General features: G+C 42.6%; 1 protein-coding gene and 1 long non-coding RNA gene across 2 annotated transcripts; one reads left to right on the top strand and one right to left on the bottom strand.

Annotated features, from left to right (window-relative positions):
• Positions 1–268: 268 nt before the first annotated feature.
• Positions 269–14,897, bottom strand: LOC147200657 (uncharacterized). Its single transcript, XR_015101892.1, has 3 exons — positions 14,755–14,897; positions 6,750–6,908; positions 269–1,259 (listed from the first exon to the last, which is right to left on the bottom strand). It is a non-coding gene; the product is annotated as an uncharacterized LOC147200657 (long non-coding RNA).
• A 3,294-nt stretch (positions 14,898–18,191) lies between these two features.
• On the top strand, positions 18,192–23,960 carry LOC147200658 (neuronal pentraxin-1-like). Its single transcript, XM_086120742.1, has 5 exons — positions 18,192–18,753; positions 19,569–19,776; positions 20,841–21,082; positions 21,326–21,505; positions 22,775–23,960. Exons 1-5 carry the CDS (start codon positions 18,220–18,222, stop codon positions 22,994–22,996), a joined length of 1,386 nt encoding a protein of 461 aa, XP_085976868.1. The 5' UTR covers positions 18,192–18,219; the 3' UTR covers positions 22,997–23,960.
• Positions 23,961–27,159: the final 3,199 nt, after the last annotated feature.

Raw genomic sequence — 27,159 nt, forward strand, 5'->3', positions numbered from 1 at the left:
AAGTTATTTTGTAACAATAGCAATTATTACCATCAATATAAAACTCGATTCAATAGAGTCTGGATTGAGAGAGATATAATTTATGTTTCGGGGTTTTTTTTCAAGTAAAGATAAGATTTATAGTTATAACATCTTTTTTGAAAACAAAGTCCTTTCCATTCAAATTCATTGAGTTTAAGTGTCTTGTAAATGCCGTCCTTCTCAGTATTCTTGAGTTGATGAAATGTCATCTGACATCTCAGGATATAAAGACTCAAACACTATCACACAGAGGGATTTGTATATTTATTAAAAATTGCACAAATAAACATATTATGAATATGTGTTGCAGCTATAATACAAAAATGTCCTCAAAGTAAATTCTACACGGAATGTAATGACATAAATTGGTGTAGAAAATAGTTATACTCCTTTCAATTCTGCATCTCAATTAAAATTAGAGCTTCAATCTAAAATGCTTCACGACATTTATCCTTGCAGTAATTCAATTTCCAAATTCACTGAGTTAGATAAGAACTGCACTTTCTGTGGGTTTGAGTCAGAGACAATTCTACATTTATTTTGTAATTGCACTCTGTCATCAAATTTTTAGAAAGATTATTATGATGCTCATTTCCTCATGATCTAATAAGTGAGCCATGGAGAGGTTCATCGTGATAATTTCAGAGGTTGAAGCGGGCATAACTAGAGGTGTTCACATAAATTCTGTGCTGATTAAGAGCCTTGTTTGCCCATTATGCACAGTGTACAATGATTTTGAATGGACAAATTGTATCTGACTCCTCCGCTGATTCCCACCAAGACATGAGAAGAAGGAGGGGGTGTGGCTATGAAGCTCACGATAAGGAGTTTTGTGAGTCCATCCATCCATCCATCCATCCATCCATCCATCCATCCATCCATCCATCCATCCATCCATCCATTTTTTAATCTGCTTATCCTTATGAGGGGCACGGGCGTGCTAGAGCCTATCCCAGCTGTCTTCGGGCAGTAGGCGGGGTACATGCTGAATTGGTTGAGCACACAGAGACGAACAACCATTCGCGCTCACACTCACACCTTTGGACAATTTAGTGTTCCATTAACCTGCCATGCATGTTTTTGGAATGTGAGAGGAAACCGTAGTACCCGAAGAAAACCCAAGCAGGAAAGGGGAGAACATGCAAACTCCACAAAGGGAAGGCCAAGGCCGGAATCAAACCTTGCACCTCTGCACTGTGAGGCCGACGTGCTAGCCAGGTGTCCACCGTGCCGCTCCTCTGCAAAACAATAAGAATAAGAAAACCTTTATTCGTCTCACAATGGAGACATTCCCAATTTACAGCAGCAAAGCTATGAAAGGAAGAAAGTAGAAGAACAAAAAGTATAGGAGCTGCTGTAAAGACAGCCACTCTCGGGGTGCCATCTTGGAGTCATAATAACATTACAACAAAATAATACAACACAACGCATAAGACACAGGCAGTCATTCAATCTGAACCACTTTTCTGCATACTCTTTGCTGTTTGAAGCAGTTATAGATGAAAGAGGAGAGGATCAAAGTGTCCTTTCAACAGTGGATCAGGGACGTCATGCTGAAAATGTGCACGTCTGCTACAAGCTAAGTTTTGAAAGCAAACAAGAAGCTATAGCGCCCATTGACGAAAAAAGAGATTGGCTCACATCTTCATTGGCTTCTTGCTTGGCTCTCGACGAAGGCTGACGCTTTTTCTTTCTGCTCCTGTCCCCCCCACCCCCACCCCCACCCTTCCCTGCTCGCCACTCAGTCCATGTGCTGTCTTTGTCTGACTTTTCCTAGCCTCCTGTCGTATTTTCATCCTAAAAACAAACATGGAATTGGTTGGCTGGTCTCTCGATGCCATCGACAAATTTTCTCGATGAGAGAGCAGGCAGTGGGGAGCCTACTTGCCCCTCGGGGACTTTTGCTGCTGGGTACACCCTAGTTCCTTGGAGGAAGCGGAGAATGGTGTGCCTGTCAAGACTGTCTGTTGAGGATGTGGATGACATCTACATTATCGGCCTTCCGATAACAGGTATACTGCTGTTTGGTGTTAGCAGTTTTCTGATCTATCGCAAAATTCAACCGACGGGAGCGGCTCTATTGGAAGTGAAGAGGCTGCCGATCTAAGGACGGCATAGTGCGGATGTCCAACACTCAGACTCAGACTGTGCTCAACCACAAATTGTTGCGGTTTTGGAGCGTCTCTGCAAGATGGTCAAGAACTTGGAGAAACTGGAATCCGTGCTCAAATATTGACTGAAATCACGGATTTGGCTGATCGACGCCACTAAAGAGACATAAGCCACGGACTCAAGGCTGTCTTAAATTCTTGGGCAGCCTGCTACCAAAACAACATCTGCGATCTCGACCTTCCCCTGATGAAAGTAGGCATGGAAGCTAGTCCCCCACCATCACCCCCTCCTTCATACATTCCCTTGTTTCACCGTCTTCATTGTTTATGTCTTGTGACCTGTTGTAACTGTCATATGCTTGTGCAGGAGTTTTTTGCCTCATTCAAATTCTCCTCAAAAGGAGGGTAGTTTGAGCGTGGGTTTTTTTCTCCCCCTCTCCCTCCCTTGTGGTTTCTTTCTGACTTCCAGGTTGAGTGAACGCTGGCGCGTTTTGGCTGCCGCTGCTCAACCCATGTTGTTTTGTGTTTTTTGTTATTGTAAAGTGTCCTTGGGTGTCTTGAAAGGCGCTTATAAATAAAATGTATTATTATTATTATTATTATTATTATTATTATCTCCTGTCTCATGTAAATCCGCTTCAATTCCAAGTCGCGACTCCCAGTTCCACATACGCATCGGCGCTCTGCGCTGACGCTCCGTTCTTCTCATCGTCAGCTCCCCAAGTCATTCATCCATTCAGCCGCAGACTGTCCAACAGCACCGACCTTTCCGCTGAACAAAGCAGGGCTGTGAAAAATGCTGCCCACTTCAGGCGCAAAAAAACACAAGTGCCCCGGGGCTGTCCAGCAACGACAGTCAAATGGCACCGACATTCCTCTCAATCAAAATCAGTGCTGGTATACATGTGAAGCCAAGAAGGCGCAACCACCAAGCGCAGAGTCTTCTCCTTTGACAAATGTCGTGGCCAAAAAATGCTGAAAAACAATCAACATCAGGTCCATGCGACGTAACAACAAACACAATGTGACACAACAAAACACAAAAACAACACACAAAAAAAGCCAGGCTCTTTAGAGCACTTGCCATTGGCTGCCTATTCGGGCACCATCTTGGACTTAAATAAAACAAATTGATAAACTAGGAAATGCAAGCTAATGTCATTTTCCTGATCAAAAATGACATGAAAAAGTAGTTTTTGAATGAATAATGGGCCATCCCAGCTGGATGATCCCTTTAAAAAACATTGCCAGTGTCAACTAGTCTTTGCTAGCTTTGCTTGCTTTACTTGCAAGCAAAAAAATGTATTTTAAAGTTAAATACATCATTCCTATTCCATTTAATTGACTTAGATTATATGTATCTGTCTGGCCAGCCATCCAATACCTGATCCGCTTATCCTCACGACGGTCGCTGCTGTGCTGGAGCCAATCCCAGCAGGGTACAGCCTGAACTATTTGCCAATCGCAGGGCACACAAAGTGAGCACTGACAGGCCATTCATTCTCTGCAACGATGCTGGAAGGACACGTGTCAACTTTCCATCGGCAACCGCTTGGTATAATGCTGATATAATGCGCACTCAACTTCTTTAGTACAAGCCCTGTCTTTTATTTTCTTTTGCGGTTTCAGATTCTCTGAGAGTTCTTTGTTATGAGGTGTCATATTGCATCGCAGGTATAGATACAAAAATAGAAGTAACATTGTGGATACAGTCTTTACTTATATAGTTATTCAACACCATCTAGCCCAACCTGCTGGGAGACAAGCTGCAGCACGCCGGAGTGGACCACCACCTCATATCATGGATTACAGATTACCTCACAAACTGGCCAAAGTACATGAGAGCAGAGGGCTGTGAGTCGGACAGGGGACTATCCTGGCTCCATTTCTGTTTACTCTCTACACCTCGGACTTCAACGACGTCACTCCAACCTGCCACCTTCAGAGAGTTCTCTGATGACTCCTCAATCGTTGGCCTCATTACGAACAGAGATGATCAGGACTACAGGGGACTGATGGAGGACTTCGTGGACTGGTGCCTGCAGAACCACCTCCAGATCAACCCCAGGAAAACTAAGGAGTTGGTTGTGGATTTCTGCAGGAAACTGTCTTCACCTGCACCGATGAACATCCAGGGTACGGGGATAGAGAGGGTGACCTCCTACAAGTACCCGAGTGTTCTTCTCAACAATAAACTAGAGTGGTCTAACAACACGGATGCTCTGATCAGGTCTTTTGGAGTTCAGGGGTCACTCCTTAAGGCCTTCTATGACTCTGCGGTGGCCTCAGCCATTCATTATGGCATAGCCGGCTTGTCAGGCAGCATCTCAGCCCGGGACAGAGAGAGACTTGACCGACTGGTCAGGAGGGCCAGTTCTGTCCTGGGATGCTTCCTGGACACTCTGGAGGAGGTGGGCAAAAGGAGGATGCTAGCTAAACTAAAAGCTATGATGGACAGACCCTGCCACACCCTCAGGCCACCCTGATAGCACTCGGCAGTTCCTTCAGCCAGAGACTGATACACCCGTGCTGCAAGAAGGAGAGGTACCGGCGCTCATTGAATAGACCAGGGGTGTCAAACATACGGCCCGCGGTCCGGAACCGGCGCCCAAGGAGGTTCCATCATAATTTTAAAGTGAAAAAATGTATAAAAGACACGGAATTAATTTTTTAATAAGGTGCAAGTCATGGAGTATCCGCTAGGGGACACAGTGTTTTGATCAGAGAAGAAGACAACACCCGCTTCATCTCTCACTGAGACACACCCAATACAGCAGACGCTATCAAGGACATGTGAATACTTTATTCTTTACACATTTAATAGCACTCTCCTTAGTTTGTAAGGTGGAGGCAGGGATTAAATTTAGATATTATATGCGCATGTGTAAATGGGGCGACCCGTTAGTCCAGTCGTTAGCACGTCGACTTTACAGTGCAGAGGTTCAATTCCAGCTCTGGCCTCCCTGTGTGGAGTTTGCATTTTCTCCCCGGGCCTGCGTGGGTTTTCTCCGGTTACTCCGGTTTCCTCCCACTTTCCAAAAAACATGCATGGCTGGCTGATCGAACACTCTAAATTGTCCCTAGGTGTGAGTGTGAGCGCAAATGTTTGTTCGTCTGTGTGTGCCCTGCGATTGGCTGGCAACTGATTCAGGGTGTCCCCCTCCTACTGCCCAAGGATAGCTGGGTTAGGCTCCAGCGCCCCCCGCGACCCTAGTGAGGATAAAGCAGTTCAGAAAATGAATGAATGAATGAATGTGTAAATGGTTGAAAAATTCCTTTCTTTATAAATATCGTTTAATCTTAAAGTGCATTACTATATTTTTCAATACCAATTACTTGTTAAAGCTTTGTGCCTTTGTACAACCAGTGAGATCAGTTGCAATGCATACATGTGAATGATAAAAGTAAATTGCACATTTGTCTAAGGAAATCTAAGGTCCTTCATGAAATGTTTTGTAAAATATACTGTATGTTCATTAAATTTCAACATTTTCCTAATGTTCTTGTGCTTCCTTCGACCAAAACAAAGTTATAAAAATTATAGCAGAGTATGGTATAATTTTAATGGTCTGGCCCACTTGACATCGACCGAGGCCGTATGTGGCCCACAATGTGATATGAGTTTGACACCCCTGGAATAGATGGACGTGAAAACGTGGACTCACCCATTTTAATATGCGTATATTTATATTTCATATTTATATTTATTTATATACTGTACTCTTTTTTTCTTTTACTTGCTCCCTTTCATAATTTTGCTGATGTAAATAGGGAATTTCCCCATTATGAGACAAATAAAGGTTTTCCTATCTTATCTTTACAAAATTGCATTGCAGAAGCATAAAAATTGTTTTTTTCCAGAATGTTCTACTTAGAAAATATTTTTTAATGCGAATAAAGAATCTTATACTGAATATTTTTAGTTCTTGCTTTAAAGGCAGTGTTTTATTGAGCGCAATGTGTATGTGGCTCAAATTTCCATCAACAAACTCCTGTTGTTATTGGATCAACAACACGTTGCACTTGGTTTTGTCTCAGTTGCTTGGAAATATAGTTAAGCAACTGCATCAATGGATAGTTTGATTTCACGTGTTGTCCTTCAACAAACTCCTGATTGCTGTGTGCAAATTGTTTGCTCCTGAGTCACGTAAACAAAGCGAGTTTCCACATTAGATGTCTCATCACCCTTTGTTGTCAAGCTTCACACTCATTTCTCAAACAGCAAGAGCTAAATGTTTGTTTGTTTTTTAAAAAGTGCACACATCACAGAGTGTATACGCTCTTGCACCTGTCCCAAGTGACCCGTTTACAAGAATTCACTCGGGCAGTATGTTGTGACATTTCGAAGAGTCATCTAATTGGGATTTGCAATCAAGCTGTTTACCACTTTGTTCCTGGTTAACAAAGATATTTGCTTGTGGGTCTTGATCACGTTAATCAGGCATCAGACAGGCTCTCTTGAATACAAAAGAATAAGATGGGGAGAGATCACAACAGGTTTCTTTCAGCTGCCCGCTCATCAGAAAACATTCAATTGTTACAACCAATGGCTGGTGAGTGATAACAGGTTTCTCAATGCATCTACCAATGTAGTAATCATCACGACGACCCCTTGACCTGTCTCATTTCCGGCAGCGCAGCAATCTGATCTGGAAGAAATTCATTGGTCTGTCTTGGTGAGTTTGAGCCTCTTGCATCACATTGCGAGGATCCACGGCTAGGTGGAACCAATCCAATCTGAGGTGTGAAGGAGGTTGAGACCCTGGCTTGACTCATCTGCAACAAAGGCAGGACGAAAGAGAGATTAGTGTTCCTTTTTCTTCAGATGTCCTTCTCTCTAGGGATCAGGCTGACATGACTAACTGGAAACAGGAGCGAGACAGAAGAACTGATTGCCACACAGCGAGGTAAAAAGATGACATGAATAGGAAGTAATCCATAAGATGAGCACAAAATGCTTCAACGTTAAGATTATTTTTCATTATTCGCATTTAGGATTGACCGAGAAGAAATCCGCAAACTCCCGAAGCAATATCTAGATAACAACAGTTTTACAACAGTTGCAAATTCTATCTCAGGTGTTATCATATTTGTGTTTTAGCTGTCAAAACCAGAAGTAGATATTTCAGGGAATATCAAGTATTGTATGTTTTGAGTTGAAGATGCTGAGAGCTTTTTAAAACTTCAAAATCTTTAGAGACGAGCTTGGAATTGGATAAGAATGTTCATTCCAGCCATTGTTCAGTCAGTACGTATCTATTTGTCCATTATCCAAGCCGTTCATCCTCATGAAGGTGTGGGTGTGCTGGAACCTTTCTCACCTGTCATCGGGCAGGATGTGGGGTACACCCTGAACTGATTGCCAGCCAATCGTAGGGCACACACACACACACACACACACACACACACACACACACACACACACACACACACGCGCGCACACACACACACACACACACACACACACACACACACACACACACACACACAAACATGTTTTCGGAATGTGGGAGGAAACCTGAGTACGTGGAAAAAATCTACGCAGGCTTGGGGAGAACATGCAAATTCCACACGGGAAGGCTGGAACCTCTGCACTGAAAATTTGATGTTCACTGACAAGTACAGACAAATAATAAACTAACTAACTAATTAAACTAACTAACTAATTAACTAACTAACTAACCAACTAATTAATTAACTAACTACCTAACTAACAAAATACAACTCAGCCTACATCACGTCGTCCCTCTGAGTCATTCCATGGTTGATTACATGGTCCACGATTGTAGCTCTAATATCATCAGTAATTCTATTTCTGACGCTCCTTCCTCCATAAACTTTTCTTCCTCCTCCTCTCCCTCTTGCTTCTTCCCCTCCATGTCTTCTTCTTGTTCAGACAGCTCTAATTCTCATTTTTCCCGCTCCTTCCAATGTATTCCACACTGACAGCTTACCTGCGGCTTATTGACAGTGCTCAGGCTGATTGCAAAGTGAACTAATTATCAAAAACAGTTTTCTCCTGTGACAGTTTCAGAGTACCGGTAATGTAAATAATGGCCATAAATGTGTATAGTTATGTATAAAATTCAGTGGAAAGCAGTGAGTCGTGTGTTACAAAATTACAAACTCAATACAAAGCAGAGTTTGTGCTGTGAGTGGTTTTAATGGTTTTCGACATTGTGCTGTAAGAATCACTGTTAAAGTTCAAGGATTACAAAACAAAAACAAAAACAGTAAACAATGCTTTAAAAAAATCGTTGTTATTCTCGTTTGGCTGTTTGGACTGGTTTCAAAATGAAAAATATCCACACATGAAAGGAGAAAAGAAGGACAAGACAGGTCCATAATGCCCCTTCATTATGGACTTGACATGTCAAGAGGAAGCAAGGTTGATGAGAACATCACACTGTCCTTGTCTCATCAAGAGGTTCAAAGGGGCACTTTGACCCAAAACTCACACACACACACACACACACACACACACACACACACACACACACACACACACACACACACACACACACACACACACTCACGCAAAGACAAAACACTCAATGAGTGAACATGCCGTCACTACAAGTACAGTATAGCGTACGCTCATCACAAGGAGAAATGTTTGTGGTTTCAAGTATCGGGGTGAGAGGGCTGACCATTTCAGACCACTTCAGAGGGCTTTTGTGTTCATTAAATAATAATAATAATAATAATAGATTTTATTTATAAGCGCCTTTCAAGACACCCAAGGACACTTTACAATAACAAATAACACAAAACAATACGGGTTGAGCAGCGGCAGCCAAAACGCGCCAGCGTTCACTCAACCCGAAAGTCAGAAAGAAACAAGGGAGGGAGAGGGGGAGAAAGTTTACTATATATTCGTAGTTAAACCGGGATCCATTGTGGGGGGGTTACACAAAGAAGAGTTCTGGACCTATTGAAGCTTGTGAAGGGATTTATAAGGGAGATCACAGAGTAAAGAGTTGCAATAATCAAAAGAGAAAGTGACGAGACGATAGTAAAAGTTGGAGGCAGTACGGGTGGTGAGGGAGGTGTGGTTGATGTTGCGTAAGTGAACAGAAACTGACTGGTTTATGTTACGGACATTAAAAGGAATGATCGTATGGTGTCGAGGATGAGACACAGACTTTTGACCTGAGGGGAGGGGAAAACTAAGTGTCGACCTTTTGAGATAATGTCAACAACAGAGGCAGTGATTAAAGAGGTACTTCCTAAATTTACATGACAAAAGCTCACTTTGCTTTTCTGAAGGTCTGCAATAAGCATGTGTGGACCAAAAATATATAACTGATTTGATTTTTATTCTGGAATATTGCATTCACATAAAGCAAAAGGGTAAAAAAAAACAAAAAAAACCCCTGAGAGTTCATCCATTTGTCCATCTATTTTTTATGTTGCTCATCTTCATTAGGGTCATAGGTCAGTTGGAGCCTGACTAAAGGTATGGTATCTCTTCGAGTGAGTGGTATACATGGTATAACAGTATATTCAATATTGGATATGGATTTGCCATCAATAAATTTGGACCCTACCATTCAACTAATGCAATGCATATTGATGACATCTTTGTATCCTCTTCCGTGCGCACTCCTCACTGTGACAGAATTGCCCAAATTTTACGCCTGCATCACTTTGCTGTTCACTGCTGTTGCTTGTTGCACACCACTTGCGATGCGTCTGCTACTTACGAGCTGCGACTGGATAGCTAACGTGGTGAAACATGACGCGAGGGCAAAAGTTCGCTTTGTGTCCGGCGTCAACAAAACAAAAGACACTAATCATCACCTCCACGGCAGCCAAAGAGCACACATGATGAAGAATAGACGCAGAGAAAAACGGGAAGCCATGTTAATTGCTAATTTATTGAAATGCTGTCGCAAAACACCAGAATATTTTCTTGTGTGATACAGTGCACTCGTTACATAGCTTTCGCTGGAGCCGCGTTACAGCAGAGAGTACCGGTAACTCATTTTGACCACGACTGGTTTAACCATCCATTTGCATTTCCTTAATGCACTGGTGTCAAACTCAAGGCCCGGGAGCCTGATCTGGCCCGCCGCATCATTTTATGTGGCCCGCAAAAGCAAATCAGCCAGGTCAACTTCCATAACGCTTGCTAAAATCCGTACCAAAATTTCAAGTTGTCATATGTAATAAATAGGCATGCTGAGCGATTGCGAGCATTTTCTTCTTTTATTATTATTTTTACAGAAACATGAACAACAGGGGAACTACTCTCCTTGACTTTTGATTTCTATTAATTGTGTACTTTATATGTAATAATACGAGGAGGTGATTCAACATTTATATAGTTTCACAGTCATAATGGCCCTCCGAGGGAAACTCTCACTACAATGTGGCCCGCGACGAAAACGAGTTTGACACCCCTGCCTAAATGTATTCAGCACCCAAATCATTCGGTGATTTACAGACCTGTAAACAGAATCTTAAAATCTATTCTACAGCTGACTGGACGCCAGTGTAAAGCCTTTATGACTGGAGTAATATGTTCTGGTCTCTTTGTTGCATTCTGAGCATTCTGAATGAGCTGCAGTTGGTTGATGCTTTTTTTTAGGCAGTTCAGTTCAGTCAGAAGACCATTGCAATAATGAAGTCTCCTGGAGATAAAAAACATGGATGAGATTCTCCTAGTCTGCTTGCGGCATGCAACCCTTCAGTCTGGAGACATCTTCAGCTGGTAAAAAGCTGTTTTATGGATTTAATTTTTATTGTTTTTGGTTGTTTTTTTTGGTTGTTTGTTTTTTTGCCAAAGTTTAAACTAACTAAATGCAAATATAATATGTTGTTAAAACAGTGGTAGATATGGGAAGCAAAAAAAAAAAAAAGATTGTGTATACAGTAAAAAAAAAATTGATAAAAAATAAACACCGGAATGTCTTTTAATGTAATGTAGTAAAAGTACTGTTTCTTCTGAACATACATACTCAGGTAAAAGTACAATTACTACTCTTCCAAGTACAATTTATCCCAAATGATACTTGAGTAAATGTAGCTGCAGATGTAGAGCGTTACTAGCCATCTCTGGCCGTAATAAATGGGAAACACACTTGAACATCTATTTCCATTTCTGTGGAGTATCTTCAGAGTAACGTCATCCAAACTTTGTGAGCAGAATAACCCACCCAGCACCTCTGAGGGACTGCCATGGGAAGAAGATGCTTATATTTGATGCAATTCAGAGAGGATGTGCAGAGAGCTCATTCAGTCCCTCGAGGAGCCCTTCTGCCTTACAGGGTCTTTCTTTTTTTTTTATTGAATCCTAAAACACAGCTGCTCTCCCTGGGTGATGGCCACTAACCAAAGAGTGCTTCGGCTTGTCTAATCTTTGTAGACTCACCGACAACAATATTGTGTTTCGTAAAGTTGCATTTTTCTCAAATTAAATGATTTGGTTGCAATAAAAAGGTTCACATCTGCCTCACTCTTCTGTGGTTGATATTCAAATCTCAGCACCGGATTCCCTGTTCGTCATTTACACCTTTTCCAGTGTTTGCGTGAGTTGTTGCTGAGTTCTGCAGCTTCCTCCCACATTTTGAAAACGTCTGTTAGGTTCATTGAAGAGCATAATGTCCGCAGATGGGAATCGGTTGTTTGTGTATACGATGTGGCCTTTGATTGTGTGGGAACCACTTCGGGGTATACCCCACCTCTGGCCCAAAGTCAAATAGGCTCCAGCACACCTGCAGAACACTGGTCATGGATAAAGATAAATATTTCCTCTCTGAATTGCAATACTGGAGAGTGAATTTGATTTCAGGGTTACTATTTAATACATACCGTATTGGCCCGAATATAAGACGGCCCTGATTATAAGACGACCCCCTCTTTTTCAAGACTCAAGTTTGAAAAAAGACTTTTTGAACACCAAATTAATTTTTATACAGAAAATAATTACAGTACATCTGAAACAAATGATTATAACAATATATTTGAGAGAAAAAGCATGTTATTTTGCCTCATTCAAATCTAAAGTGCAATCACATTCATAAATGAATGGCTTATGGTTTTTTAAATGTAAATTACATCACAACTTTTCCTCAGCTGCCGGTGAACCTGGCCAATCTTCGACCCACTTTTCTCCAGATTGTCACTACATTTCTCCATTTTCTGTTATCTCTTCTATTATTTTCTTCTCTTTTCCTTCTTACCGCTATTTTTTATTTTTCTTCTTCGTGCTACCGCTATTTTATTTTTATCCTTCGTGGCACGGGTTCACTTTGGCCTGGGAGTCAAGTTCAGCATTTGCTTCATTGATATCTGGCGCCATCTAGCGTCGTGAATATGTATAATGTCTAGACCCCTAATATAAGACGACCCCCACTTTTCAGTCTAATTTCAATGCAAAAAACACCGTCTTATATTTGGGCCAATACAGTACAACTCAAACCTATGCTATAAGTGTAAGAATTCTTAAATATTAGTGAGACGGGCACACATTTACAGTACATTTGTCATTCTCTATGTGGTAAGGAATATGAGTGCAAAAACTTAATGAAAAGTTACTTTTTATGAGTTTTATGAAAAAGTCAAGGTATCATAGTAGTGTCAAATATGCAAGGCTCCAAGTAAATGCCGATAAAAAGTAGCCTTCGCCTCTTCACAGCCTCAACAGTGTACATGTGTGACACTCCTGTGTTACATATACTGTACTGTTTTTCTTACAGGCTGTAAAGACCCGAGGTGGGCATTCTGTCAGACTAACATTTGGCTTCTGCCGACGACTTAGACAGACTTGGCCGCCCTGAAATACTGACGGCAGCTCACTGACGGACTAACGATGCCCACGTCTGGTATATTTTGTATATGCTATTCAATTACTGCTCATGCCCTTCTGGTTCGAAGCAATCTGGATTTCATAGCCTTGTACTCTAATTACAGTTACAGTACATGATAGTAGTACAGTATTTTATAGTGTCATGTATAATGAACTCTGCGATTGGCTGGCAACCAGTCTCTCACCCAAAGTCAGAACAAAATAAATGAAATAAATTCCTTTCTGCGGGAAATATTTCACACTGTCATGATTCGGTTTGGTACCAACAGGTGGCACTGTAGGGCTCCCCCTGCAGCTGCACACCTGTTGGTCATTAGGTAATTAAGTGCTTTATGCCATTCCAGTCTGATCGTAAAAACCTTAATCCCACTTCCTCCTTGCAAACATTTAGCAATAGATCTAGTGTGGAGAATCTCTGAAGAAAATGTTGTTCCTGAAGGGAGTCCAGTACGAGCGGGTTGATGAAGCGCGCTCTCGTGGGGAGGTCATAATGTGCAGCCTTTGAGGAATTCTGATGAAGTTCTCCAAGTGCTTAGTTGAACACAAAACGCAGAGAGTATTTTGTTTGTCACTTTGTGTTTTAATTAGTAGAGACCCTTATGTGGCCGCATCGTAACAAAACACAATTCCAGCTTCATGTAATAAATCGTTACAAGTGAGCTAATAGCCAGAGTTGGGCATTACTGTATTGACAAAGGCCTATCACTGATGGACGCCCTGTGTGCTGACGAATGACAACAAACTTAAAATAATACCAAAAAATACTTTTTTAAAAAAGGGACAAAAGCACTGACTGACATGGGTTTTCGTCCATCAATGTCATAAATTCATCAAGTACCAATGGACCTCTGAGCCCTTTTCGCTGGCGACGGACGGACACATTCATAGTGTGTTTCCTGAGTGCTTGATGGTTGGGCCAAAAATATCCGCAAAAAGTGAAATTCATGAAGTGACGAGACTGTTTAATTTAGACTTCTTTCTTGGTCTACGTCAGGTCAGATGATATAAAAATGGTACAAAAATGCTTGATGGCGCAGGGTTCCTTTTAATTTCAAGTTCAAGTCAATTTTACTGTCAAATGTACTCTATGTTCAACATACAGCACAGTTGAAATTTCTTTCCTCGCAACCGCAGGAGTGAGAGGAGCCGCTGCGGGTGCCCGCGCCGCCATCAACATAACAGTTAACATAAAATGTCTTCAGTCTTAGTTATAGCCTATGCATCCATCCATCCATTTTCTAATCCACTTCTCCTCAGAAGGGTCGCAGGCATGCCGGAGCCTATCCCAGCTGTCTTTGGGCAGTAGGCGGGGAACACCGTGAACTGGTTGCCAGCCAATCATAGGGCATACATAGATGAACAACAACACAGTTCGTGGGGGGTGGGGGCAATTTTCTGTGCAAGGATGCATGGCGACATCATTGACTGAGTGAGCTTCTACTGCTCCGACAAGCACTTATCCAAAACTTCATCCGCACCGTATCAACAAAATATTTTTGTTGCATGAAAAACAGCCATTGGACCCGGGGCATCGAGCGACCTTGGCACATCGTCAGTCAAGTATTCAAGAGCCTTAAAAAGTGCCACTTCAATGTATTTTTGTTTTTAAATCACAAAAATGGGCACATGTTTTTCAGTGAACAGCGACATGTGCAAGTGCTAAATGCAAGTTTTTTTTTCCAACATGCATTTAGCCCCCAGTGAATAATAAACATTTACTTCTAGAGCTTCATGTCATAAGCGTTGCGTTTTCTAAGTAGTATTTACTGTCAAAGTGCAGCAGGTGCAGAAGGTAAAAACGGCCTTTACCTCATCACCACTCGAGTTCGCAGTGACGAGCAAGCTCTCTGCTGGGCACGTGCCTCTCGATTCCCTCTTCTTCTCTTTGTATTGCTATTGGTTGGGCGGCTGACGTCAGTGCAGCTCCCTCGCTCCAGTTACGTGTCTGACGCCTGTGCGGAGAAAAAGTACTTCAGTCGAACCTTTTATTTTCATGTTTAACCCTTTACCAGACAAGGCTTAGAGGCTTCCTAAGGCATGAAAGCATGTCTTCTTAAAGATCATTAAAATCATAACATCTTTAAAATGTAAAATATATGCATGTATTTTACATGGACATATAATTGTAATCATCTGAAATGAAAATTAAGATAAAATGACTTTGCAATAGAGGGAAACCTCAGCTCTAGCAATCCATCCATCCATTCTTCTGCGCCGCTTATGTTCTCACTCTCAGTCACTATTTTCTTATTTAAATATTGTACTATTATCATTATATATATATTTACATTCACATATCATGGCATTATAGTTTCCTTCTTAATGTCTGTATACATTTGGGCTTCTGAAGTGTCTTCCCAACCGTCACATTTGAAATTAAAACAACCAATGCTTATTTTGGGGGAAAAAAAAAAATCACTGAGAGTGAACTTTTCTGTACTTCCACCACATTGTTACAAAATAGTGGGGTTAATTTACATATCCCTCCAACCCCCACCCACACACAGAGTGTCATAATCAATGACTCTGCAGCTTTGGTTGGCCTCGGATCCAGGGAGAAAGAACCACATTGAGGCCAAAACGCTTATGTGTAAATCAAAACGTTAACAGTGCTGGTGGGATTGGCAATGATTAGCACGAGCAATGTAATCAACATTTGCTTCTGATATTAATGGTACAATTATGTTCATCTATGTCAGTGATCGCCAACATTTTGAAAGTGAGAGCTACTTCTTGGACGCTGATTAATTCAAAGTGCTACCAGTTTGAGTCACACATCTGAAATAAATGTGCTAGAAATACCTTTGTATATACACGTTTTTAATCATGAATGGTGTTAAGCCAGAGATTTGACACTGCATGAATTTGGTTCTAAAATGAGCCAAGAAATATGTTGTTTATATTTGCCTATCCTTTTTGATTATTTGAGTATTGGAACAAAAGCATGGCCAACCTTGTTCCAAAACAAAGCTAAATATCTGTCCTTGAAAAAAATCCAATCACGTTTCCCTTTTAGTGCAAATCCTGATCCAAATACGCTTAGATGATTATTGTTTTTGGTTTTTGCTCTTTCAGTCTTGTCCACCTGCCCTAGAATGTTCCTAATGTGTGATACCATTATCCACCCCCGCCCCCTAAAAAAAAAAAAAAAAAAAGTAGCTACTACTGTACCGACAAATACTGCTCACTAATGCTTTCCCCTCCTTTTGTTTACAGAACAACCTTGCTTGAGGCCTGCACTCCACTGAATACCATTCCAGTTGTATCATTTGAAAAATTAATTATTGGTTGCAGTTTGCAGTGGTCGTTCAACAACATTTTAGTCGCATTATTTTACGACATGAAACAGAAATGATTTCCCAATGTTATTGCCAGCGAGTGTTTTACAAAGTGCACCAAGTGTACAGTCTCTGCACTCTCTACAACCTTTCTCCCTTTCTCCGGCGATTCTCAGTCAATCCTTCTGCATTATATTCTCCACCTCGAGTGCAAATTCTGGAGAAATAAGCACGCCGCGTTCTGCCAGCGTGTGAAATGGCTCATATCTGTCTTTGCCATTAGACAGTAGGTTCTATTATGAAGCTTTGCATTATTCAGCAGGCTTGAGAGACTGATCGTTCCAGATTTGAGTCCTTTTCCATCCCGCCCCTGGTGTCCAACTCAGTATGCTTACCGGCAAAGGTATGGAAGTGAGCATGGATGCGGACTTGAGGAGCCTATCGATACCGGTCTGCTTCCCACTATGAGCACCAAAGATGATTGTGTCAGTTATATGTTGCTGTCTGAAAATACCCGCCCAGTGTTCCAGCTGGCACATGCAAGGAAGGAAGCGAGGAAAACGTGACAGACCATATGGTGCTGTGACACCTTTTTAAGGTGTGACATCTTGTGGATCGCATGGCAAACTACACATCTTTCAGAGCAAACCACACTTGCATCGTCATTAAAAACCTGAAAACTTTGCTCCTTGTTGGCCAATCAAATACAACAAAATGGCCCTTGTAGATTTGGAGCAAGGTTATGAGATCTAATGCGGCGCATTCTGCTGAGGTCAGGAGAATGTTGTACATGTTTGTCTTGGCGCAATCAAGCTTCCATCCACTATTTGTTTCATATGCCATTGCTTGCCTGCGGCTCGGCATTTTGCTGATTACAACACACAGGATCAATAATTAAACAAATTAAAGTGGACTTATGGGTCAATTTTCCTACCACCTTTAGTCGATAGCCGCGGAGTCGCCATGGCTAAGTCTAAAAAACTTCTTGCAATGTAACTGAATTACAAATGTCTCACCAGAACATTTGTCTTCGCAATTCTGTTTGCGACCATAGTTTTACACAGCACAGTGATGCAAGTGGGACATAAAATCGATGTGTCTCTGAGTAGTTGCGCTCATTTGGCAGGAGAATGCACTGTCACGCAAAGAGCACATTTCACATTTATTTCTTGTCTCTCGACTTCTAGTGTAAAATTTGTAATTGCATACTGGCGGAAAATCAAACACTGTCATGTCGTGTTTTTTTTCTTCAATAAAAGTCGTAAGCGGTTATCTTAAATGAGTCATCTTTTTGTAGATGATTTGTTACTGCAACACGAGCTCATCCAGAGTGTTAGATCTTCTTGTTGACATATTAATGGGAAGGGTTACACAATCGACTGTTAAAGAAAGAAAGAGAAAAAACATATAAAACACAACCCTTTGTTCTCAACCCTCATTATTATTTCGACACTCATTGAATGGAAAATGCAAGGAAAGCATATCCGTCCGCTGCTTTCAATCCATTACCAAGCAAATTTCCTCTTGGGAGATCATGCAGATTGCTGGTTTTACTGTAACAAGAGAAGTCGATCATTATTAAAATACTGTACAGCTATTTATACAGTGTGCGTTTTTTGGGGGGAAGGGCAAGAGGGGTTGGTGGAGTGCTCCCTCAGGCTCCTTTAAGGGGGTGCAATAATTACTATACCGTAGAAGCCTCCACTTTTCCTGAAAGTCTTATTCCTAGTACAGTAATTTCCCAGTACTATAGAATTTTGATGTGAAACTATGATGCGTGCCTATCATATCCAATAACTGAACTGGGGTGTTCATCATTATTTGGATGGGATTTTTTTCCCCCCCCTCATTAATTTCTTTGCTTTAACGACTGTGTCCAAGCACGAGGCTGGAAGCTTCTGCTTGGCATTGATCGAGTGCGTGGGCGACTGTTGCACGCATCGTGCACGACCTTAAAGAATGGGCCGGACTCCGGGTGCCTCCTCTCAGAGCAGCGATGAATGGGGGGCTGCGTCAAGCGCGCTATATAAACGCGCGCAGCTCGCTGCGGCTCCAAGCTTCAGTGAACAGCTCCGCGGTGCTGAACATCGACAGCAACACGAGTGGAACCATGGAGCGACTCCCGTGGAAAGTTTTTCTCCTTTGTTGCCTGGCCACCGCGGAGAGCTCCGCGCAAGACTTGGGACAGAGGCAGTTTATTTGCACGTCGGTGCCCAAGGATATGGACTTGTGTGCGGCCACCATGCAGAACAGTGGGCCGGCGGAGGACCTGAAGACTACCGTGATGCAACTGCGAGAGACCGTGCTGCAGCAAAAAGAGACCATTATGAACCAGAAGGAGACAATCAGGGAACTAACGTCCAAGTTGAGTCGCTGCGAGAGTCAGAGTTTGCCGGCCGCGGCGGGACCCGGAGGGAGGCGGCCGGGCGCCAAGAACACTATGGGGGACATTTCACGGGGCACCGCAGAGACCCTGGCCCAGCTGGGACACACTTTACAGACTCTCAAACAGAGACTGGAGAACCTTGAGGTAGGCAAGTTCCACTCCGGGACTCTGTAAGAAGCTAAGCCACACGTCCACACTCGGTGCATCTTTTACTGAGCATGGGCAGAATACTCGCGTGTCAATTCATTAGGTACACCCGCACGGTGGAATGATGCAATGCACGCACTGTATCACACAGTTACGAAAATAATCTCGATCGCAATCTCAGAAAGTGATAGATAGATAGATAGATAGATAGATAGATAGATAGATATTCATTCATCCCATGAGGGAATATATATTGTCACAGCAGCATTAGTCACGTATGGATACAGCATTAATAGAGAATTAGCCAGCAGAGTAAAAACTAATAATAAAAAGAGCCCCGTTGACAAAGGAAGTGGGATATCTAATCGAAGTAATTAGCCGTTGCACGTTATGGGACGGTGAGCGTGTATGAATCGCATTCACAGTGGCGACCATCACAACTGTCTGTAAACATGTAGTTTTAGGGTCGCTTTCAGTGCGATTCGGTGCCTGTCGATGTCTTTGTAAACAACAACTAACTTCATGTTGAAATAGCACCCCGCCCCGATCAAAAGCAGTTATCTTAAAAGCGAAGAGGAGCTTGGATATGATTGATATGTTGTGCAAGTGTTGCCCACCTTCGAAAGTAGCTTACCCGACGAGTGCGCATACGGGAAACAGCGATGAGTTATTCACAGCAATTTCACGTCGAGCTAAACATCTGCAAATACACGAACGCCGGGGCAGGGAATTTAAAAATAAAAATCCCCACCCGCAATTAGTACTTAGCTTTCGGCTCTTAACAAATGCATTTTCCCTTCCGTACGCTACAGCAATACAGCCGAGGGAATAACACCGTGCAGGCGAACAGTCTGAAGGATCTGATTCAAAACAAGATTGATGACATGGAGAAGCAGGTTCTGTCTCGGGTCAACACGTTAGAGGAAGCCAAAAGTGGTTCCAGGAATGACAGCGAGCAAAGGAACCGAGTGGAGTCCACGCTCACTTCTCTGCACCACCGCATCACAGACCTGGAGAAAGGTGGGTACATTGGATCTGCCTCATAGGGGAGAGTGGCATTAAAGTCCATTTATTGCCCAAGATCGTGCACGTCATGCCCCCGAAGCCCGATACGATGAGTTCATGAACTCCCATGGACTCAGATGTGTTGTTTTTTTCCCCCTCGCTTGCTACTGCTGCTGCGGCATCCATCGCCTCGCGCGCACACTCGGGGAAGAAAACTGCATTGCTTTGCATATTTTAAGACGAGTTTTCCTTTGAGCCTCTTGCTGCTTTGCAGTCAAGCGCAGACAGTGTTCCAGAGTGACTGACAAAAGAAGAAGAGGAGGAAGAAAGAAAAAAAGAAGAAAAACTAGAAGCCTGAAGTGATCACAAGTACATTTTTTGTTGCGGGCAGGTAATTGCTGATCGGTGCTTCTCTCATGGGCGAGTTGGAGCATTTATGGGGCTTTTTCAACTCTCCTACTCGAGAGTTTGAGTGTGTGCCTACGCGGGCGTGAGCGTGTGTAGACTGGTAGTCACACTCTACGACCAAAACAGCCTTCTTGTGTTTTCTTTTATCTGCGCGTAACACAGCTTCCTCTCACATGACCAAAAAACACGCATGTCCTATAATCTAAATGAAGACTTGACATTGACATCGATGTGAATGTGAGTTTAAATGGTTGTGTGTCTAAATCTGGCCTCGAGACCCATCCAGGGCATATCACGCCTCTTGTCCAAAATCAGCTGGGGAAGGCTCCAGAACATCGGCAAAAGGGCACGTGGTATAGAAAATGGATGTATGGATGAACGTATCATGGGTACATCAAAGGAAATGGAAAGTGTAGCCAATATTAGGAAATAGACTTATTTGGTATTACAAACAGCAGGACAGAAAATATATCTTCCATTTGTCACTCTTCAGTTGTGCTCATACGAATTCCATTCACATCTTCATTGTTGGCTCATGCGCATAAACATGAATTTTGATGAATGTTGCTCTACCTCTTCCTCATCCCCAAATAGACCCACTAGATAAAAATAATTCCCATGTGAGCAAAAGCAAACTTTTACAGACAGACTGGTATTAATCTCATGTGCAGGCAAAGAAAACAGACCCACGGATAAGTTCCAGCTGACGTTCCCCCTGAGGACCAACTACATGTACGCCAAAGCCAAGAGGAGTCTACCCGAGATGTACTCCTTCACCGTTTGTCTGTGGATCAAGTCCAATGCCTCACCAGGGGTGGGGACACCCTTTTCTTACGCTGTCCCGGGTCAGGCCAACGAGATGGTGCTGATTGAATGGGGAAACAACCCAATGGAGATTCTCATAAATGACAAGGTACAACATCTACGCAGCTGGCTCGTGCATGGATAGTCCGTATTGTATGACACTATAAGACAAAGTTAAAAGATGCATTTGAATGAACAACCTGTAACTTCCCTGATCCAAACCAGGACGATGGTACGAAGGTGAGAAATATAAGAGACATTGGTTGTTATTCAGCAGGACCGGGAGGAAGGTTTTCAAGTTGCAAACGCTGCGCTCCGACAGAAGATTTAAATCGACATGTATCTGCTGCAGGTTGCAAAGCTGCCGTTCCTCATTAATGACGGCAAATGGCACCACCTGTGCATCACGTGGACCACCCGAGATGGGATGTGGGAGGCCTTCCAGGATGGCGTGATGAGGGGCAGCGGTGAAAATCTGGCACCATATCACCCCATCAAACCAGACGGGGTGCTCGTCTTGGGACAGGAGCAGGTAGATGAACACACGGATTGCCGTGGAAATGCGCAGCACTAAAATATCAATTATAGTTTGAATCAAAGCCCTCCGAAGTTGAGTGCAACTTTTTGCTGGAGTTACATTTCAAAATGATTAACTTCCCGACAAGCAAAGAAATAAGTATAACCGCTGAAAATGAGACACATGCAACAAACTGCAATGACTCACCCTTTGAAGAAATGTTAACTGCTGGGTAAAACAAACAAACAAACAAAAACACGTAATCAAACAAGAAACTATGAACTCACTGAACTTTGACGATGCATGGCGGATGCAGAGGCAAAAGTGCAGGAGGATATAATGCTAGTGCCTGGGAGGCATGTCTCTTGACATTCACCGGTTAACTCCTCCATACACAGCTGACTTTGCCGTGTTCATTCCATCCCTTTATATTATTGATGTTGACATTGTGTCACTTCAGCCTTACAAAACGGTACTGAGTAGACCTGACACATGCGTATGTGCCTCATTCTTATGATGTGATGACTTTATTTTTGTGACCAAAAAACCAAAAACAAAAGTATGACTTTCACGGCATTCGACTTTGGAGTGTTTCATAAAGTGCTCTTGCTTTCAATAAATCACAAAGGAAAGCTCTTTTCTTGAAATGAACAAACTGAATATTGGCTGACCACCAAGGTGAATAAACAAGAGTGGAGTCCTTTTTTATGCTGGATTCAATCTTTTTTTTTTTTAAAGATAGAATAAAAAAAAGAAAGCAACAAGCAAGCAAGCAAGAAAGATATCTGCCGATATTGGCCAATGACCAGTCAAGCGTGTACTCTAACCCGATGTCAGCTTGGATCGGCTCACTAACAACCCTAATAACAACAAGTCACCACCTGCAATATCTTTCCAAATATTGTTTTAACAACCCATCCATTCATTCATTATCCGATCCGCTTATCCTCACAAGGGTCGCGGGAGGTGCTGGAGCCTATCCCAGCCGTCTTGGGCAGTAGGCGGGAGACACCCTGAATAGGTTGCCAGCCAATCGCAGGGCACATAGAAACGAACAACCATCTGCGCTCACACTCACACCTCGGGACAATTTAGAGTGTTCAATCAGCCCGCCATGCATGTTTTTGGAATGTGGGAGGAAACCGGAGTACCCGGAGAAAACCCACGCGGGCCCGGGGAGAACATGCAAACTCCACACAGGGAGGCCAGAGCCGGAATTGAACCCGGTACCTCTGCACTGTGAGGTCGACGCGCTAACCCGTTGACCACTGTCTCCTTTCGCAGGATACACTCGGAGGAGGCTTTGATGCAACACAAGCCTTCGTAGGTGAGTTAGCAAACCTGAATATCTGGAATCGGAAACTGTCCATCACCGAAATCTACAACTTGGCAACCTGCAACAGTAAAGCACCAGCCGGCAATGTCTTTTCTTGGATGGAGAGCAACATTGAAATATTTGGAGGAGCAACCAAATGGTCCTTTGAGCCTTGTCGTTCAGCCAACTGAATTGAATCGAAGCCATAGAGAAAAGGCCGCCGTGTATTTCTGAGTTTATGTCGTTCTCGTCTTCATTTGATGTTTGTTAGAGGCCATTTGATCTGGACTTTAGTTGTAAGCTTCAATCTGGAATTTCTGCCATTCCCAAGAATGTATGTGCTGGACAACTGTTCTCATTCTGGGGGTTGGCGGGTTCATTCTGGGACACCTCAGTTTGTTGTTTTCCGATGTGTTCACTTGAAAGCACAACTTTGATTTTTGTTTTGGCTTCTGTCGTCTGGGCCGAGCATCTGGAGACGTACGCTCCGTATTTGGACAAGTCACCATCCGAGCAAGGAATTACGTAACAGTTGGCTTCCCCTGTTTCCCAGAGGAAGCCTTGTCAATTCTCGTTGGTAGTTGACGCTGTGAAGAGATGTCGAGCGTGAGGCTTTTCTCCTCCTCCCTCTTAACACCACTTGGCCCCTCCGAAACACGCACTGTGACTGACAAAGAGAACGGACGGACCGAATGTAGGGCATGAATGAACAATGAAAAGTCAGACAGTGGCACAAGTCAGTTTGTATATGTCGTTCGCTTCAAGTGTTTCTGTAAGAATGTCGCCGACTTGCCAACATTGTTACAAAGCCTGGGTGCCTTGGGCTGGTCCAAATATTCAGCACACACACACAAAATGTTTTAAGTTGCAAATTCAGTCTTCATCGGTTTTCCTTTTCTCTTTTTCAATTTATGGTTTCGGATTGTTTTCCCCAACATTTGTTTTGGCAGGTGTTTGTACTGCTCTGTATTAGGAATGTTACAGTATCTGTATAGTAACAGCATGGATGACAGAGTGCTGTGAAAGCATTGTTGAAATCTGCTTTATTATCTTTGGGTGTGGGTTTTTTACTGCATTGTTATATGCTCCAAGCATGGCAAACATGACAGATGAACAATTTAATTTTTGTAATAAAAATTGTGATACTCAATGTCACAGTGCATTTCTGGTGCTTTTTTTCTTAATTTGCAACGGAATGATCAGCAGTTCAAGTTTGAAGACGGCAGTTAGAGTATTTTGGAAGGTGTCTTTCCTTCAACTTGTACGTTCTACAAAATGTAAAAATAAAACTGAGTCACTAAACTTCGAGCCACATAAATAATAACAGGTAAGTTATAATATGTATATGGGGAACACAGTTCTCAGAGTTGCATTCATGCATACGAATCACAAGAGTACAAATGTGACGGCCAATAGCCTAAAGACAGGCTCTTCTGCTGAGATAATGGTCCATTTTGTCTACAAATTCACCAAGATTTAGTTTAAACTCTGATAAGTATTGCTGTTCATTATCTGCTTCATGTCGAGTAACCGTTAATGCAAATGTTTGTGATGGGTCGCCATTTCGATTTCGATTAAATAGCAGTCCAGGATGGTGGTTGATTTACGCATGCTCAATATTGGGAAGGTAATGTGTGAGAAAAGATTGCTTACACTTACAACTCAGTTCATGAAAAACTGAACCTTCGGACAGGGGTTGACCACATTATCTACTCCAAGACAACTAGACAGACGACCACAGACAGAAAAATAACGGCGGCCAAAAAAAGCATTTTGACATCTATAGCAAGGGTAACACTTCATTTAGTTTCTTTTTCTTTGTTGGTTTTTAACATATGAAACACTACTCTGTGTTGCATTTATGAAATCTATGAACTTTTACCGAGAACACAACATTTTTATTTCTGCATGTAACCAAAACAATTATGAACTCTTCAAAAAGATGCTTGGTTGAATCTTACTTTCAAATAAAAGAGTCAATATCTGGTTGAGCCCTTCTCTTCTCCATGAAATGAAAGCCAAACTTAAATCATCTACCAGCTGCAAACCAAACATGCCGTCTGCTTGTGTTCCATCATCCTTTCATTACAAAAGGAGCGTGCGGTCAGCTATTCAATTTAAATTCAAAAGGCCTATTTCAAGTCACAACCAAAATATATATCCGCAAAATAATAGCCGATTAAAATATTTATTGTTCCTGGTTAATGTGATTTTTGCTTCTGCACCTGAGCACATCAGGGCTGCAAACATCATCCTAATTTCCACACATAATTGTAAGGCGTGAGCAATGATTGCTATTTGATATACACTCGTTTATATGGCACGTAGAATGAAACATTTTGTTTTTCTTCAGAAACGTGTCTTTTCTTGGATTGATCCATTGTTTGCCTGCTGGGGGGTTAAATAGCTCAATAAAGCTTGATGCCGTAATTGTGGCGCATGTTTGCAGCGAACCCCCCCCCCCCCCCCCCCCCAAAAAGACAAAGGCAAATGTTTTAATTTCATAAGTGCACCATCATCATTCAATTCATATTGAGGATTACATTTGAAAAGTGAAAGAACTACTTTAATTCTAAATGGAATACTCATGATATATTTTCAAAAGTCACAGAGGGCCACAGCAAAAGGATGAAAGGGCCATGTCTGGCTCTGGAGCCGCAGGTTTCACAACCCATGGCGATCTGGTTCCGAAACATGGCACGGACTGATGTGTGCTCAAGTTTGGTATGGATGTACAATAACTGTTCGGCGATCTTTCCTTTCAGGTTATGAACATTGACCATCACTTTGCATAGCATTAAAAAAAAAAAATCCACTACAAATATGGACGGGCATGCATGGGCACATGCTCAAAGTTTTCGACATCTGATGCAGTATGAATCACATCTTGTGATTGTCTCATGCAAATCATGAATGAATGTTTTCGCTGTGAGCAATACATCCATCCATCCATTTTCCGAACCGCTTGATCCTCACTAGGGTCGCGGGGGGTGCTGGAGCCTATCCCAGCCGTATTCGGGCAGTAGGCGGGGGACACCCTGAATCAGTTGCCAGCCAATCGCAGGGCACACAGAGACGAACAACCATCCAAGCCCACACTCACACCTAGGGACAATTTAGAGCATCCAATCAACCTGCTATGCATGTTTTTGGAATGTGGGAGGAAACCGGAGCACCCGGAGAAAACCCACGCAGGCCCGGGGAGAACATGCAAACTCCACACAGGGAGGCCGGAGCTGGAATCGAACCCGGTACCTCTGCACTGTGAAGCCAACGTGCTAACCACTGGACTACCGGGCCGCCGCGTGAGCAATACAAATAATTGAAATAACTAGCATAAGTGGTTCGGTTAATGGATGTCTAATTCCGAATTTTTAAAAAGTCAACGGCTAACTCTGCCGTCATGATCTTTCCTCTGGCCATGTGTTAATGTTAACTGCCGCGTCGCATGGAATAAATAAAAACAATTCAACTTTGTACTGTAGAATGAAGCTGGCCAATGAGGGACAGCAAAGGATTTTGGTCATGTCTGGAATGGTTCGAATAACCTAGTGTGAGCATGCCCTCAAACATTAATCCCCACAAAGGTATATACAGTGTACTGTATGTAGAGGAAAATATGCAAACCTTTTTAGAAAGACTGCAGGCTGATTTTTGGTGTTAATCCTGTCCTTGAAGTGGATTTTCATTAGCAGAGAGAGAGAGAGAGAGAGAGACACACACGCATCACTTTGCAGTAAACCCCCATGGTGCACTGCAGAAAAGAGCCTGGGTCGAGTAGCAGTGAATAGAATGACAAGGCATTTGTACAAAGTGCTCCTGAGTCCCACTCGAGCTCTGTTTTATTCCAGTAAGGAGAACAACGTAGATGTTGGGGGGCGGGGGGGGGCATGCTTGGCTGTTCATTGAGACAGAGTCAGGCTAGGTTGTCTCATAAAAAGTGAACAACATTAACGGCATATTAATCGCAATATAAATTAATCCCTACCCATCAATCCATTTTACGGGATATGCCTTTCCCCTGTTTGTGGTTGTGCGCATTAGAGCGCCTATTCCAGTTGACTCCACAATACACTAATAAAGCACTCTGTCACAGGACCAACATGGATGAGGCAATGGAGGGAAATCACGCCCGCGCCATTTGTATAAATGAAAGCCATGCCAGCAAGCACACTACTAAGACCCATCACCATGTTAATATTTCCATTCTCTTCCACACATTTCAAAAGAACACTGAACGGTTGTAAACTCCTCAATAATCAGCTCTTAGTCATCAGACACTTGGCAATGTTTGTCTCAATAGTACTGTAATCAGGTGTATACCGGTACATTGAAACCGTCACGGATGAGTCAA

Source organism: Hippocampus guttulatus, chromosome 9 (assembly GCF_054856545.1).
Source record: "Hippocampus guttulatus isolate MCC_2025c chromosome 9, RoL_Hgut_1.0, whole genome shotgun sequence".
Lineage (NCBI taxonomy): Eukaryota > Metazoa > Chordata > Actinopteri > Syngnathiformes > Syngnathidae > Hippocampus > Hippocampus guttulatus.

What these genes read in the sequence shown, in the direction of transcription:
- LOC147200658 (XM_086120742.1), top strand. Translation starts at nt 18,220, where the DNA reads ATGAATGGGGGGCTGCGTCAAGCGCGCTATATAAACGCGCGCAGCTCG. An exon ending in AGAGACTGGAGAACCTTGAG is followed by an intron (nt 18,754 to 19,568) that starts GTAGGCAAGTTC and finishes CGTACGCTACAG; the next exon opens with CAATACAGCCGAGGGAATAA. An exon ending in AGATTCTCATAAATGACAAG is followed by an intron (nt 21,083 to 21,325) that starts GTACAACATCTA and finishes TATCTGCTGCAG; the next exon opens with GTTGCAAAGCTGCCGTTCCT.